The following is a 16,402-nucleotide window of genomic DNA, read 5'->3' as shown; positions in this document are numbered from 1 at the left end:
TTACCGCGGCAACAAGGTCTTGACGAGTAATTGTTATACACGTTATTTGATGAATTTGGTATCCTTTCCAGAAGTATCATTGTAAGGTAAGCGTTGCGTTATTTGTTAACTTCAATCAGAGTCTATTTGTTAACTTCAATCAGAGTCGTCTCAACAGGGTCCCAGATTTCTTAACTTCAAAGTTTCCGTTTTTCCCCTCACTAGGACTTCTTCGACATTCTCGGATGAGGATTCAGAATTGTACTTTAAGATTTCTTAACAGTTAAAAATTTGTGACCATGGATGTAACCATGGGGAATGCTGGCCCTGTATCAGAATTCTGGTTTTACGTAATCTGTTTTTTCCAGATGGTTGAGAGTAACAATTCTAGCCAAACTTACTTGCGCGCGTCTCAGCACTGTGTTTGGCAGGACTGTGGATCCCAGGGGAGCCGCAACAGGAAGGAGCTGGCAGTCCGCCAAGCGCTGGGGAGGTGGGGTGGCGGGTAACCCAAGCCAGTCTGAACTCGCCCGCGGCAGCGCAGGTGCCCGCCCCCTCACGCTCCCAACGGTGGGGGAGGGGAGATAGGATGAAGGTGTCTGTTTCATCAATTAATTTACCTCCCAGAGACATCCTTACCTACAGGAGGGGATTTCTGCTCACCAACTCGCTCACAGCCTGGGTTATCAAGCTCGGGGGACCAGCACCCTCGACAGTCCGGTCCAGTGAACCAGCCTCTATAGTAGCGTGGCGCCGTGGGCGGGACCGGGACCGGGCTGGGGCAGGGCCGTGGGCGGGGCGGAGGCTGAGCCGGTCCTACTAGGAGTCGAAAGCCCCGCCCCAACGTTTTGCAAATCCTCTTCACAAGCTTCCAGAACCTTTAAACTGGAGGTGGGAATCCGCGGTTTGTGGGCAAACACCTCTGTATGCAGAAAGACCAACTGGAAGTAGTGTATCCATACCCGTTAATACCCAGTGTGACAGCGCAAGAGACGCTGGGAGCAGTGACAATCATCTGCTTATCAATATGACATTTCGTGTAAATCTGCAAGGAGATCAAGCTAGTCAATCTGGAAGGAAATCAGCCCTGAATAGTCAATGGGAAGACTGGTGGACCTGACGCTCCAATACTTTGGCCACCTGATGTGAAGAGCCAACTCATTGGAAAAGACCCTCATGCTAGGAAAGATTGAAGGCAAAGGAGAAGAGGGCGACAGAGGATGAGATGGTTAGATAGCATTACCCACTCAATGGACATGAATTTGAGCAAACTCCAGGAGTTGGTGATGGACAGGGAGGCCTGGCGTGCCCACAGCCCATGGGGTTGCAAAGAGTCAGACACGACTGAGCGACTGAACTGAACTGAACTGAACTGTCATACAGTAGCCATAAGTATACATATGTCCACTGTCTCTTGAATTTTGATATTGTTTTTAAAGGTGGTAGGTGGAGTGGCTTTCTGGTGCTTTGAGAATTTTCTAAAACAAATAGCTCATTTATTAAATACTGTTTATGAAGCATAGTGTGAGTAGTGTATAGTGTGAAAGTTGCTCAGTCATATCCGACTCTTTGCAACCCCATGGACTATACAGTCCATGGAATTCTCCAGGCCAGAGTACTAGAGTAGGTAGCCTTTCCCTTCTCCAGTGGATCTTCCCAACCCAGGGATCAAACTCAGGTCTCCCGCATTGCAGGTGGATTCTTTACCAGTTGAGCCACAGGGAAGCCCAAGAATACTGGAGTGGGTAGCCTATCCCTTCTCCAGTGGATCTTCCCGACCCAGGGATTGAATTGGGGTCTCCTGCATTGCAGGTGGATTCTTTACCAACTAAGCTATCAGGGAAGCCCAGATTTTTTTTTAAAAAAGCATTATGAAATTCTCACTTGTTAAAATGGATTTTTAAAAACATATTTTCTGTATCTGCTGCTGGAAACAGAAAACTCTCCCCAAAGATGAACACTGCTTGGTTCTGAAGGCTGGTAGTGAAAACAGAATTGATTAAAGGTCTCTCCAGATGTCTTGGATCACTGTACTATAGGTTTGGGTTTTCTATTCTCATCCTCCTGTGATTTTTTTAAGAAGTCTGCCTATAAGTTAGCAAGATGCTCCTAGGAAGTGGCAAAGAATAAATTGCAGGGCCCTCCCAGGGAAAACTGAAGTTTTCTTAGAGGTGAGGGTGTCATGTTTTCCTCTACATGATTTGCGGAGAGACCACTTTGCTTTGGATCCTGAGAAGTTTATTGCCGCATTCCTCTGATAGCTGTTAGCCATAGTCTAAGTCAGAGAGAGATGATGAGGAATCCATTTGTTCCCAGAAATGTGAACATGTTTGCTGAGGAGATGACTTGGGGATTCCGGTCTGGATGACCTGGTGATGGGAGGGGTGTGGAGGAGGGCATAGATGACAAGGGATGAGCCATATGTTAACAGTTGTTTTCTTGGGTGATGGTGGTTAGGCGTTTCTTGTACTCTTCTCCACGTTTGTGTATGTTTGACATTTTCCATGACTAAACCCTTTTTGAAAAATCATCTCTTCATTACAAAGCTATTTATTGAGTACATACTATGTACCAGGGGCTATTCTAGGTGCCAGAAATAGGTCAGTGAACAAAAGAGTGAGAATCTTTGCTTTGTACCTTCTAATTGGGTGTGGGTGAGGCTGAGGGAATGACAAAGGATAAGCATGGTAAACTCATGGGTTATATGGTATGTTAGAAAGTGTTGAGTACTATGGGAAAGAAAAAAGAGTAGAGACCAGATGAAGGTGTAAAACAATGGAGAAGAAGATGAAGGTTTGAGCCTTGGGTACCAATGTTGGAAATGGAGCTGCAGAGAAGGTTGAAGAGGAAGGAGAAAAGAAAAAGGAGGGGGGTTGTTATTAGGGATGAGGAACTGGTCAGCTGGGAGGCTGGGTGAAACGCCTTGTGAAAAGTACAATCAACTATTTCCTTGGTTGGCTTATCCAGGAAATGACTTGAGTGTCTCTTACATTGGTACTCAGCACAGCGGCTGCAGTTATGTGCCCCCAAAATCTATTTGAATTGCTGATGTAGGATCCATCCTGGAGAAAAGTGACCAGACAAAGAAAACTGAAATAGAAAGCTATATTGTAATTGACTCTCCCTTTTCCTCTGAGATGTCTACTCCTTGAGGGCAAAGGGTTGTTTAGCCTCAGAGCTCTAGTACTTGGCTGAATATCTAGCCTAATACAGCCCATGCTTGCTGAATGAATGAGTGAGTAAGAAACACATGGAGCAAGGGAGTGAAGCTGTGACCTTTGAGGACTGGTGCAGTCAACTCTTAAAGCCAAAACTCAATTGCAGACACAGATGTCACAACAGCATCTGTAGGAGAGCCTAGGAATTTCCCTCAATGATACTGACAACCAAAGTTTGGGGATTTCCCCCAAATTTCTATCTTTATTATCAAACCAGATATAGGATAGTAGAGGACTAATCATCCATTAACTGAAACTTATCCCAATCTTTGAGTATCACCTTTTGTCTTTTGTGCTCTTTGATCACCCATGGGCAGGTATCCATCTCATAGAACAGAGAGACACATTAGAATAAAGAAAGATCACTTTTAATCAAGAAAGAGTTCCTTTTTTTTTTTTTAAACGATACAGAAACAGGGGAAAAGTTAGTAAATGGACAATAGAAAAGAATAAAAAGTCCATCAAATGTAATGTTTTCTAAAGAAATGAATTATTACCTATCTTTATTTTATTTTGTTATATTTATAATATAAGTAGATTTTAACATGAGTGGCTGTGTTCCCAAGCACTAATGTTGATAATAAATGCTCATCTTTCATCTTTTTCTTTTTTCCAAGTGGAGACAAGAATACAAAGGTGAGAGAAAATAGATACCTCTGTATGCTGAGTTCTGAAGATACAGGGAGCAGAAATTAATGTCATCATGATACCACACATGATAAAGGGAAAGAACAAGCCCTGAAACCTCAGAGTAAAGGGGCAGAACCAGCAGTTACAAAGCAACCAGGTACCTGGGACAGGAGGCAGTGGGCGGGAGGGATGGAGGGAAAAAGAAAAGTCAAAGTATTAGTCACTCAATCATGTCCGACTCTTTGTGACCCTACCCCATGGACTGTAGCCCACCAGGCTCCTCTGTCCATGGAATTCTCCAGACAAGAATACAGGGGTGGGTTGCCATTCCTTTCTCCAGGGGATCTTCCTGACCCAGAAATTGAACCTGGGTCTGTTGCGTTGCAGGCAGATTCTTTACCATCAGAGACAGGAGCGAAGTCCAAGGAGAAGTCTTACCAAACGCTGTGAGCTGTGCCCCCAACATCTCTTACCCTGGGAAGCAGAGCCTACCAGCCACTCAGTGGCAGCACTGCTTGTGGCAGCAGCCCTTCTGCTGGCAGCAGCCTTTCTGCTGGCAGCAGCCCTTCCCGCCGCCGCAGCCACACGAGTGGCAGCTGCAGGTGCGGCGGTGGCAGCAGACCACGGGGACGCTGCAGCAGCCCCCGCAGCAGCCGTAGCAGCAGGGGCAGCAGCTGGTGCAGCAGCCCACCCGGTAGCACCTGCAGCTGTTGCAGCCGCCGCAGCCCCCGCCGCCGCAGCCCCCGCCGCAGCCGCCGCCGCAGCCGCCGCCGCAGCCGCCGCAACTTCCACAACCACAGCAGCCCATGGTGTCGGTAGAGAGGATTTGGACTCAGGAGAGGTGAGGAGCGAGACTCAGGAGGACAGGGAGGTCTGATGCACTTTGTCTCAGGGGCCCTCCCTTAAATACCATCGTCAGGGCTTAACTCAGAGCAGGTGACCACTTCCTTTGTTATGGTTCCCACCAGCTTCCTCCGGAGACTTTCACAAGACGCCGAGGCTATTTCCTGACCTCATCCAACTGCTTATTTTAGCATTGGCTTCTTCCTCAGGTTATGCTTCTAATAAAACAGCATGCTTCTAAAATGTTAAATTTTGTTTTCGTCTAGCAGTTTTAAAGTGCAATGAGTGAGTTGAGTCTCACTCATTGATGAGTCTCATCAAGTGAGACTCCCGTGAGTCTCATTTGATGAACACTTAACCTGTTTTCTGGGCATTGGGATCACTCGCTCAGCACCCAGTGAAGTTCTTTCCCTCAGTTTCAGAGGGAAATCCTCCTGTTTGCAGATATTCTTTGCTGAAGCCCAGACAAGGTGGAATTCCACATGTGGAAGCAAAGCACCCCAATTTGCCCCTCTTCGCAGGTCATAAGGTTCTGAAGCTAAAAACCCAAATGAATCTTCTCACTGATTTGAAGATTCACTTTTGTCCTTATCTTGAGAGTAGGTGAACTATGGGCAAGCTGCTTGGCAAAGGGATGGCTCTGGGGTAGGCGGCCTTGTGATGATGGATTTCAAAGTGAATGTCCCATGCTAGTTTATCTCTGTCTCTTTTCTCCAGTACTGACGGTAAGGGCCAAAGAAGCCAAGAACCCCAACCTCCAACTGAGTTCATGTCCCCCAGGAAACCAGTCTCTCTGTGAATCAGTTTCCTTAGTTTAGGTTAAATCATGTCTATTTTTTTTTTTTTTGAACTAGACTGTATTGTTAAGAGTAGGTTTAGATTTAGGTTCATAGTAAAATTGTGCTGAGGGTACAGAGGTTTCCTATATGCTCCCTGCCCCCCTACACCTACAGTCATCAGCATCCCACACCAGAGAGCTACAGTTGTTGCAACCTATGAACCTACGCTGAAAAGTCATTATCACCCAAGGTTCATAATTTATGTTAGGGTTGAATTCTGGTCTTGTATATCCTATGAGTTTCCATAAGTATTGGGTTGCCCAAAAGTTCATTTGGGTTCTTCCATTACATCTTATGGAAAAGCCCAAACAAACTTACTGGCAAACTCAATATAATAACGGGTAGCCACCATCATAGTATCATATAGAGCAAACTGCTCTAAGAAAAAGAGCTCTAAAAACTGCTCTACCTGTTCATCCCTCCTTCCCCACTAAACCCTGCCTCCAGTTTTACCTTTTCCACAAAGTCTTCTAGTTGGAATAATTTGACCCACATATATTTGTGTTGCTAGGTCTGAAAAAAATCACACATTTATCATGACGAGCAGTTAATGAGGTTCGTGTAAATATAAGAAACTTACTTTGCACACCATGTTAGCTTTTATCCTTAGCTTTCTTAGAAGAAAGGGACCACATGTCAGGTACTTTATTGTGTTTATTCTCAGCATAGTCCTACAAGGTAGATTCATTAGCAGTTCTGGTTCAAAGGGGTCCAAGGATTTGCTCAGGGTAACATTTGGGGTCTGAGTGGGGCTCCAACTCAATTATGCCTCGTTCTGCACACAGTGAAGGGACTTCCATGTCTCTTCGATTCTAAGATCTGCTTTGTTTCCTCAGAACCTACTGCTGTGACTTTCAGGCTAACTTTTTGCTTTCAATTATGACTTTGAGATCCAACATCAATGGCAGTGATTATAATGATTTCCTATTATATTCAACATATTTTATATAGAACAATGATTAGTTGGTACTGTGTTCCTCTGCAGAGAAGCCCACAATGGATCACATATGCTCAGTGACCCATCACTTCTTAAGAAGCACTTATGTCTCACTGCCACTCAGGTACCCTCTGCAAATGCCACCATAGATTGCAAAGCCTGGAGGAATGGGGATTAAGCTTGCTTTCACAGTCAAGCTTAATTCCTTGGTCACATTTTTATATTTGAAAAGATACCATGATTGATCATTTTAAGAAATCATCTTCTAAGAAGGAAATCTCACCATCTCTATTTTCCTCACTTGTGGCCTCTGGGAAGATTTCTGGTCTTATTCAAAACTCAACTGGAGCATCTTCTGTCCACCATCAGTACCCACAGACCATCACTCACTTCTTTTGAACTTTCTTTCTTTCTTTCTTGATGTCTTCACATTCAGATAATAACCTTTTGTGTTCTTGACCAGACTGTGAACTTTTCAAAGTCTGGTATTGTATTGTATTTATATTTTCATCCTTGTATCAGGAACACAGAAATGAAACGATAAAGGGCCAGTTGAAGAGTAATGAAGAAGTTGCAATGGATTGAATGTTTCTGTCCCCCCCCAAATTCATATCCTGAAATCCTAACTCCAATGTGATGTTAATAGGAGGCCTTTGTGAAGTGATTAGGTCATGAGGATGGTGGAGCCCTCATGAATGAGATTAGTGCCCTTTTAAAAGGGACCACTGAGATCTCTCTCACCCTCTTTCCACCATGTAAGGATACAACTGGAAGCTGGGTGTCTGCAACCTAGAGGAGGGTTCTCACTAGAACCTCACACTGCTGGCCCTCTGATCTCAGACTTCCAGTCTCCAGAACAATGAGAAATAAATTCCTACTGTTAATAAGCCACTGTGGTATTTTGTTATAGTGGCTCAAACTGAGATGATGTTAAATCCAGTTTAAACAACTTGGGTTAAAGTTAAACTTTAATTTGGGTTAAAGGACCACCATGGAGGCTTTCAAACAGAAGCCAAGAAGAAGGCTATGGCTGGCTACCCAGCCTATAGGCGACATAAATTGGGGTGGGGGGATGAGCTGTGGGAGAAGCATGGAGCAGAGTGTGTCCCTTGCATTCATTCTCCCAGTTCTGTTTTTATGCCCCTTTTCCTTATCATCTTTCTCTTCTCCACAACCTAGGTCTTTTGGAAGCCCTTTGAGTTCCCTGCGGTACCCAATATTATAGAAAAGACCATCTCCCCAGGCCCCTTCCTCAGGTCTCCTGTCTTTTCAGTAATGGCTGTGGCAGCCAGGAGTCAGCAGGCAAACCCCACTTCCAACAATTGCCCTTCCCCTCACCAAGCATCACTTGTGTTTCTTTGTGTTCCTTTTTTCACTTCCTACAGAGGTGCGAGATAGAATGTTGGCTTATAATTGACTAGCAAGACCATGTGGACCTTGTCTGGCATTTTTGCTTGTGTATGTGTGTGTTTTAGTCTTTCTACTCCACTTTTAGAAAGGGGAGGCAGGATTTTGTTTTGTTGGCATCAGTAGAATTTCCTGTGGTGTTCTTCCTGTTACTGCCTGCCTTCTTGTGACATTTAGCACAAAAGAAGCTACATGAAAATGTGAATCAATTTACTCTAGCAAGCATTTTCTGAGCATTGCTGCTCTTAAGTATGGCAGCAGGGAGAAGTAAGACTGGACGAGGCCTCTCCTGTCCTCTTTCACCAGCCACCTCAGGTGCTTAGCCCCTTCAGAATCACATGCCCAAGAGATTCTCCCCAGAATTTAAGAGGAAAGAAGAATTTCACCCCAAATCCTTTTGCTCTTTCTAAACTTGCATCATTGTCCACAACAGCTTGGCATGGATTATCCCTATTACATTTCTGTGTGTGCTCAGTTGCTAAATCACACCCAACTCTTGTGACCCCATGGACTGTAGCCTGCCAGGTTCTTCTGTCCATGGAAAATTCCATGAATACTAGAGTGGGTTGCCATTTCCTACTTCAGGGGATCTTGCCAACCCAAGGATTGAACCCGCGTCTCTTGCACTGGCAGGCAGATTCTTTACCACTGGATCCATTTCTATAGGGCACTAGATCTCAATGGGAGGCAATTTTGTACCTCCCCTGCCAGGGCACTTGACAATATTTGGAGACATCTTTGGTTGTCACAACTGAGGAAGAAGTTGTCATAACTAGTGGGTTGAGGCCAGAGATACTGCTCCACATTCTGCATAGGACTCCCTTCACAGCAAGGAAACGTCTGGCTCAAAATGTCAGTAGTGCCAAGACTGAGATAGTGTTTTATCTTTCCAAAGCATCTCCCCATCTAGTATTTCACAACAGCATAATTGCCTGATACTTGCTTGAAAGAAAACTGTCCTTCAGTTAGTTAATAAACGTGGGTAGAGTTCTTGGGGTGGACCAAGTTCTGTGCTGGGAGATGTAAATGGAAATTTTGTGTGACTATTTGATCTGTGATTTAGAATAGGAAGTAAGACTGGGTGATAGGGTCACGTGAAATGTGCCACAGGGGAGGTGTCAGTCAATTACCAGGACATCTTGAATATTATTAACAAAATATATGTACATACACAGTTAAAATAATTCTAAGTTGCCCTCTCTCATCCCACCTCACCTTCTAGGCCACTCTGCAAAGGCAATATTGCCATCTTGCAATCGTTTCCGGGAGCTGCCTCCCCCCCACCCCCAACATTTCTTTTCTATTTTTAAAAACTATTTACTTATATGAGTGTGCTTGGTCTTAATTGCATCACATGAGATCTTTGATCTTCATTGCAGCATGTGGGATCTAGTTCCTGGACCAGGAATTGAACACTGGGCCCCCTGCATTGGGAGTGTGAAGTCCTAGCCACTGGACCACCAGGAAAACCTTCATATTTTTTATTAATTCCTTGAATGACTATTTCTTGGTAGCCATTGTTAGTTTTGTTAAAACAAGGATTGAACTCTTTTATGTCACTCCTAATGTATTAATATTTATATCACTATTTTTAGTAAAATCTGTAACTGATGATAAAATTATTACAATATAACTATGACTCATCACAGAATAAAAATTATATACTCTGATTATATTTCCTTTATGTACAAGCTTTCATTTTTCTGGATGGGCTTCCTTGATAGCTCAGTTGTGGCTCAGCTGGTAAAGAATCAGCCTGCAATGTGGGAGACCTGGGTTCAATCCCTGGATTGGGAAGATATCCTGGAGAAGGGAAAGGCTGCCCACTCCATCATTATGGCCTGGAGAATTCCATGGACTATATAGTCCATGGGGTCGCAAAAAGTCAGACATGACTGAGTGACTTTCACTTTTCATTTTTCTGGAGTATCTGTCCTTTTAATTTTTTTGGTTTTTGTATTGTTTCTCTTCATCTCTCTGCCACTGGGCCATATGATTTTGCATATAAGATTTTCCTCTTAGATATCAATCAATAAAAATTCCTCAAGCACCCAAATTCATTTTTCATCCTGGTATCAATAAAAATTCTTCAAACACCTAAATTCATTTTTCATTCTAGCTAGGAAACGCTTTCTTATTTTATGTATGTATTTGTTTTTTGACGTGGATCAGTTTTTAAGTCTTTATTGACTTTGTTACATATCGCTTCTGTTTGATTTTTGTTGTTGCTGTTGCTGTTTTTGCCAAAGGCATGTGGAACTTTAGCTCCCTGACCAGGAATCAGATGCTCAGCCCCTGCACTGGAAGGCGAAGTCTTAACAACTAGACTATCAGGGAAGTCCAAGCTTTCTTATTTTAATTGCAATAGGAATTTTTCCAGAAAAAAGTAAGCCATTGACAAGGTTTATTCATGCTTTCTAAGCCAGCACACAACGTGCAACCTACTACATAACGGAACACAGTGGCCATCCTTAAACCATGTGGTGAGGACCTTCCATTCCCCAGTAAAGAGGCTCTGGTGAGGGGATTGGGGCTGCTATTGCACTTGGCAGTGACTTTTGAGGCTGCGACCGCTTTCATTTCTCCAATCTTTTGTAAGAGGACTTCTGGGCTGTACACAGAAATAGCCTCCTGGCAGTGTTCATTTGCTGCTCAGATGACATTTCAAGCACAGCATGTTGTGTTATGTGGGACTTCCTTGTGTGGCCGTGACTGGTCACAGCACCCCCTTTTCCAGGGCTCCCGGGGGCCCTCACTGGAATGTTTAGGGTGTTTGACTTAGAAAAACAAACATCATCTAATACATCTTGCTGACATTCCTAAAAAGGGTACTAATTAATATATTATGACGTTCTTCCATGACTACGGAGCCAAATAGCAACAGGGAAGTGGTCATGTGTCTTCCCTCTCCTGCTCCCAGGGCTGGTATATAAGGGTCCCCTCCAGCAGAAGGTGACATTCGACCTCCCTCACCTCCTGAGTCTCGCTCCTTACCTCTCCTGAGTCCTCTCTACTGACACCATGGGCTGCTGTGGTTGTGGAAGTTGCGGCGGCTGCGGCGGCGGCTGCGGTGGCTGCGGCGGGGGCTGCGGCGGCGGCTGCGGCGGCGGCTGCGGCGGGGGCTGCGGTGGCTGCAACAGCTGCAGGTGCTACCGGGTGGGCTGCTGCACCAGCTGCTGCCCCTGCTGCTACGGCTGCTGCGGGGGCTGCTGCAGCGTCCCCGTGGTCTGCTGCCACCGCCGCACCTGCAGCTGCAACTCGTGTGGGAAGGGCTGCTGCCAGCAGAAGTGCTGCTGCCAGCAAAGGAGCTGCTGTCAGAAGCAGTGCTGCCACTAGGCTGCCAGTCTGGCCTCTGGGAAGCTGCTGCTGGAAACTGTCTTGTGGGTAAGACTTTCTTTCTTTCTGCCAGTCCTTCCTGATTTGAATGTCATGTAGGTGACCTGAGACGAATTCTCAGGCTGAGGAGATTATTTCATATTCTCTGGTCACTGAGATGCTGCCTCCAAATGAAAAACACCAATGCAGTCTTTCTCCATCCATCACCAAAGTATGAACCCCACAAAATGGAGTGATGATTTTTAATGCTATGCTTTCTCGAAATTTTACTGTTGAAATGTTTGGTTTATCTCCTTCTCCTTCTTTCTGTGGTTTCTGCATTCTCTCTCTCTGCTACTATTTTCTGATGCTGTAAACCGTAGACAATTCTTTTCCTAATAAACCATAAAACTGGCATTCAAAAATGTGTCAATATCTCCTCTTATTTCCTTGTTTGAATGTGTCTCATGCAAAGATGCAATTAAACCCACTGAAGTGAGTAAGACCCCTTGATGTTTTCTGAGATGAATTTAGAGTAATTAATGAATAATCTATCCCTAATAGGTTTTCATGTGATGGTAAAAATTTGGTGGTTGTGGCTCATTTATACAGTGGAATGTTACTCAGCCATAAAAAGGAGTGAATTTGAATCCATTGTAGTGAGGTGGATGAACCTAGAGCCTGTTATACAGAGGGAAGTAAGTCAGAAAGATAAAAAATATCATATATTAGCACATATATAGGGAGTCTAGAAAAATGGTTTGGATAAGCCTATTTGCAGGGCAAGAACAGAGATGCAGATATAGGGAACAGATCCGTGAACACAGTGGGGGAAGGAGAGAGTGGGACGAATTGAGAGAGTAGCGCTGACATATATACATGACCACGTGTAAAATAGACAGCTGATGAGAAGCTGCTATAGAGCACAGAGATCTCAGTTCAGTGCTCTGACCACCTAGAGGGGTGGGATGGTGCGGTGGGAGGGAGGCTCAATAGGGAGGGGATATGTGTATACACAGAGCTGAGTCACTTCACTGTAGAGCAGAAACTATCACAACATTGTAAAGCAATTATTTTCCAATAATAAATTTTTAAAAAAATTTGTGGCTTCAACTCTCCTCTTATATCAGTGAGAAAAAGGATACTAGGAACACCATATCAATGAACACTTATGACATCACTCTCTCTCTACCCCTAGGTAACTTTCTAACAGATTTTGATCTCAGTGTCTACAGCCCGATGAAATTCAACGCCTAAAGCAAGGTGCATTTGTTTAGGTCTTGGTTATTTTAGTTTATTTGTGTAGTTCTTATTTGTTTAACATCTGACCACGATTTAGTGAGATTTTAAAATTTCATTACCAGTACTAATCAACTTTCTTTCAGAGGATTATGATTATAAAATACTGATCTGGTCCTGAGTGAATAAACCTATTCTTAAGAGTTGTGAGTTACTGAAACACTACCCACTTTGATTATATTCTATCATAAGTGACCACTGTAGGAATATAAAAATGAAGAGATTACAACAAGGTACTTTCAATCACATCTCTCACAGTCCCTTGAAGGTGAAACCACTCACAGTGTACGATGTTGATAAACCCACCCTTGGAATGCAGTGCCCTTAGGATTTTCTACCTAAGTCTGTTCCCTGGTCAAAGCAAGAGATGAAGAAAGGGGCAGGTCATTGCGTCAGTGGTCAGGCAGTTGCTGAGAAGGTGATTTATTCCTTCTGGACGGTGCTGGGACCACAGAGGTCCTGCCTCTGCGTCTCCCCCACTCCTCTGGGCAGCGTTCACAGCGGGTGGATACTTTAGAAGTGTTGCATTGAGAAGAACTTCAGAAGACACTGGTTCTGGGTGCACGGTAGAAGCACACACGCAATAACAATGACATGTGCTTCCCAGGTGACTCAGCGGTAAAGAACCCATCTGCCAATACAGGAGACTTGGGTTCGATCCCTGGGTCAGGAAGATCCCCCGGAGAAGGAAATGGCAACCCACTCCAGTATACTTGCCTGGGGAAGCTCATGGACAGAGGAGCCGGGTGGGCTATAGTGCATGGAGGTCACAAAGAGTTGGACACAACTTAGCAACTAAACAGCAGCAATAATAACAGCGACCGGGGTGCTTCTAGGGAGAGGCTGTGGGAGGATTTAACCCGGCACAGGGAAAAACGAGCCCTTCCCACCTGGCGCAGTCTGTGTTCAGATGTCCCTAGACAATGAGGAGTGATCCTGCTTGCTGCTGCTGCTAAGTCGCTTCAGTCGTGTCTGACTCTGTGCGACCCCATAGACGGCAGCCCACCAGGCTCCTCCATCCCTGGGATTCTCCAGGCAAGAACACTGGAGTGGGTTGCCATTTCCTTCTCCAATACATGAAAGTAAAAAGTGAAAGTGAAGTCACTCAGTCGTGTCTGACTCTTCGTGGCCCCATGGACTGCAGCCTACCAGGCTCCTCCGTCCATGGGATTTTCCAGGCAAGAGTACTGGAGTGGGTGCCACTGCCTTCTCCGGTGATCCTGCTTACTGGGGGGTTATAGCTTGTTACTACTTGCCAGCCTTCACATTAATAGGTGCATCAAAGGCTAATAATATAAATAGATGAGTTTGCTTCAGCATTTACCTGGTGATCACCAACTTTGTCAAACATTGAGCATGTGGTGGATTATATAAAAATAAGCAAAAGCTGGAAGCCAGCCTGCATTAACGGAGGGGTTGTAGCTCTGAGTGATGCAGTTTTTACTTGTGAGGGTAATGGCAAAATCAAACATATGCACCCGTAAAATAATATTTTATAGATACATCATATCCCTTCATTTTACATATATATATTGAATGTCTACAATACACTAGGCACTGTTCTAGACACTGAGAATACTTCAGTGAACAAAAGAGATAAAAATTCTTGCCCTCAGGAATTTTTTCTTTTTACACAAGTGATACTTTAATACATTTCATTATTTTCAGAATGTAAATTAGAATGTAAATTAGAAACATACATGCCATGGTGACTTTTATAACTGTAGAATAGATAAAATATAATAGGTAATGGAGTTGTAATAGTAAATACACCTTAAATGTGGATACACACATTGACATCCACAAGTATAAAGGTCATACTGTCTAAAAGCTCTGTCCAGACACTGTTTTTGCAGGGTACTGAATTCCTGATGGATCTTTGAGGGCTTGCATGTGTCCCATTGCTTATAGATATTTCCAGAGAGCTTATGTAGGGACAACACAATATGAATTTTAAAGAAGTATCACAGAGCATTAGAAAGTATTTAATACATTTTTCTACAAAGAATGAGCGTTTATTAAATGTTATAAAGGGTGAAACAAATAATTGACTTGCAGATATGTATAATTTACTTTATAATTGAAGTAACATTATTATTATGATTATAATTAAATTAATTACTTTATAATTTAAAAGTTCAGGAAGAGAAATTATACAGAAATATGTATTATATAGATGAAACCTCAGATCTAATGAACAACTCAATATCAGTCTTGGGCTGATCTTGCTATGTTGCATGCATGCTCATGGCATGGTTATCTAAATGACCAGCCCATGTAGCCAAGTATCTTTAGCAAAGGGTGCTGGAAGTCAAATGATACTGTCTGTAGCAATTTGATTAATAGCTGACAACTTCCCTAATTTTTTCGCCTTCTTCAAACTTAAGATGAGTCAAAGAAAGTCAAGCATGTCTAGCCCATTGCATAGGACACCCCACTTCTAGTTAGCCACATCCAGTTTCCTTACAACAGCCTCCATTCAGGGTCCACATGGATCCTCCCCTTTTTCCACCATAAAGCTTTCCCACTCCTCTGTTCGCCTTTGAGTCTCTGTCATAACACAGTGACAGTGGGTGGCCCCTTTGCCATAGTAACTCTGAATAAATGACCTTTACCCATTTTCTTTGATTGATCTTCATGTATTTCCATAAGACTTATGCATTTCACTCATAAGTGTGTGTAAATTCTTGCATATGTCTCTAGGAGATACATACAAGAATGTTCATAGCAGCATTGTCAAAAGTAGCAAAACCTGGAAACAATGGAACTTCCCATCAGCTGGAGAAGATATGAACAAATAACTGAAGCATATTCATAGAAAGAAATGCATATAGTTGTAAGCAATCCGTGACCATAGAAAATCAAAGGAATTATGAGTACAGGCATTAGGGTAGGGGCTTGCCTGAGTGTGGGGTTACAGGGGGCAAATTGGGGTGGTAGGAGCCTTATATTTAGGCTATCTTGTTAAGATCCTAGCTTGATAAATTATTAAAATGCTTGGCAGAATAAATAAGGAAAACTATGCTTAGGGTGTATTATGAACCAAAGAGATTACAGTCCATCATCTTCTGGGCCTCTGAAGTCCTTTAAAAAGAACAAAGCAAATTAAAATGTGATGCAAAAGAAAAGAAATAGAGCAGAATATAAGAGGTTTGAGTAGCAGAGAGGATAGGTGGGATTTCAATTTTTTATTGGGCAGTTCAATTTTATATAGGACTCGAAGAGAAAGTGCCATCTGAGCAAAGGAAGAAAGTGATGGAGGAGTGAACTGGCCAGTTAATTGGACAAGAGCATTGTGAATGGTGGGAAGGGGGCAGAAAGAGCGCAGGTCAATGAGGGTGCTGAGCGTAGGGAGGTCAGCAAGGTGATGGGGACTGCATTTCATGGGTGTCATTATAGATCATTGTAAACTTCAGCTTTGACCATGAGTGGAGCAGGCAACCTGGGAAGAGTGTGAGTTTAGAAAAGGGATCACCTTCCTTTCATTATAAAAGGATGACTCTAAACAGCACGTTGAGAATTGACTTTGGAGGGGCTGGGATGGGAACTGCGCCATCTTGAGGAAGTTCTTGCTGGACGGAGGTGGTGAGTGGAATATGAGTGCTTTGGGCTCTGGTAATGTCCCCTGGACTTGCTGATAAACCCAGCACATGTGTGGGAGGGAAACAGGAGTCCAGGTGGCATCAGCGTCTTTTAGGCTGGTGCAAAAGGATGAGATTGCTGTTAACTGAGGGAAATCAGGAAAGGATGTCTGTGACAAAGGCATCTTTTTGAGGAAGATAATGAGTTCAGTTTCAAACATGAAAAGTTATCAACTGTCTTCCATCCTGTAATTGTGCCCCTTTGTAATACTTTGGAGAGAGCAGCAGAGGTTTCATAGGAAAATTGAAAGCCATGTCTGGCTTCAATGTGACTGACCACTTCAAGCTACCTTC

The 16,402-nt window shown here is 43.7% G+C and overlaps 3 protein-coding genes across 5 annotated transcripts in view; 1 reads left to right on the top strand and 2 right to left on the bottom strand.

Moving 5' to 3' along the window:
- Window positions 1-726, bottom strand: part of SLC19A3 (solute carrier family 19 member 3) — a 31,590-nt gene extending 30,864 nt beyond the window's left edge. Inside the window, exon 1 of one of the 3 annotated variants that reach the window (XM_043909796.1) lies at window positions 619-726. The gene's annotated coding sequence lies outside the window, so the exon portion shown is untranslated. Of the gene's footprint in view, window positions 1-380; window positions 539-618 lie in introns of those variants that run through there. The other 2 variants (XM_043909798.1, XM_043909800.1) reach the window with 2 other exon arrangements.
- Window positions 727-3,549: 2,823 nt separating this feature from the next.
- On the bottom strand, window positions 3,550-4,681 carry LOC122698590 (small cysteine and glycine repeat-containing protein 9-like). The gene has a single exon (XM_043909809.1). The coding sequence runs from the start codon at window positions 4,633-4,635 to the stop codon at window positions 4,327-4,329; it is 309 nt and encodes a 102-aa protein (XP_043765744.1). The 5' UTR covers window positions 4,636-4,681; the 3' UTR covers window positions 3,550-4,326.
- A 6,146-nt stretch (window positions 4,682-10,827) lies between these two features.
- LOC122698588 (small cysteine and glycine repeat-containing protein 3-like) lies at window positions 10,828-11,593 on the top strand. Its single transcript, XM_043909807.1, has one exon. It carries the CDS (start codon window positions 10,875-10,877, stop codon window positions 11,187-11,189), a length of 315 nt encoding a protein of 104 aa, XP_043765742.1. The 5' UTR covers window positions 10,828-10,874; the 3' UTR covers window positions 11,190-11,593.
- The last annotated feature ends 4,809 nt before the right edge of the window (window positions 11,594-16,402 follow it).

The sequence above is a fragment of the Cervus elaphus genome, chromosome 8, assembly GCF_910594005.1.
Source record: "Cervus elaphus chromosome 8, mCerEla1.1, whole genome shotgun sequence".
NCBI lineage: Eukaryota > Metazoa > Chordata > Mammalia > Artiodactyla > Cervidae > Cervus > Cervus elaphus.
This window is presented reverse-complemented; position numbering and strand designations above follow the sequence as displayed.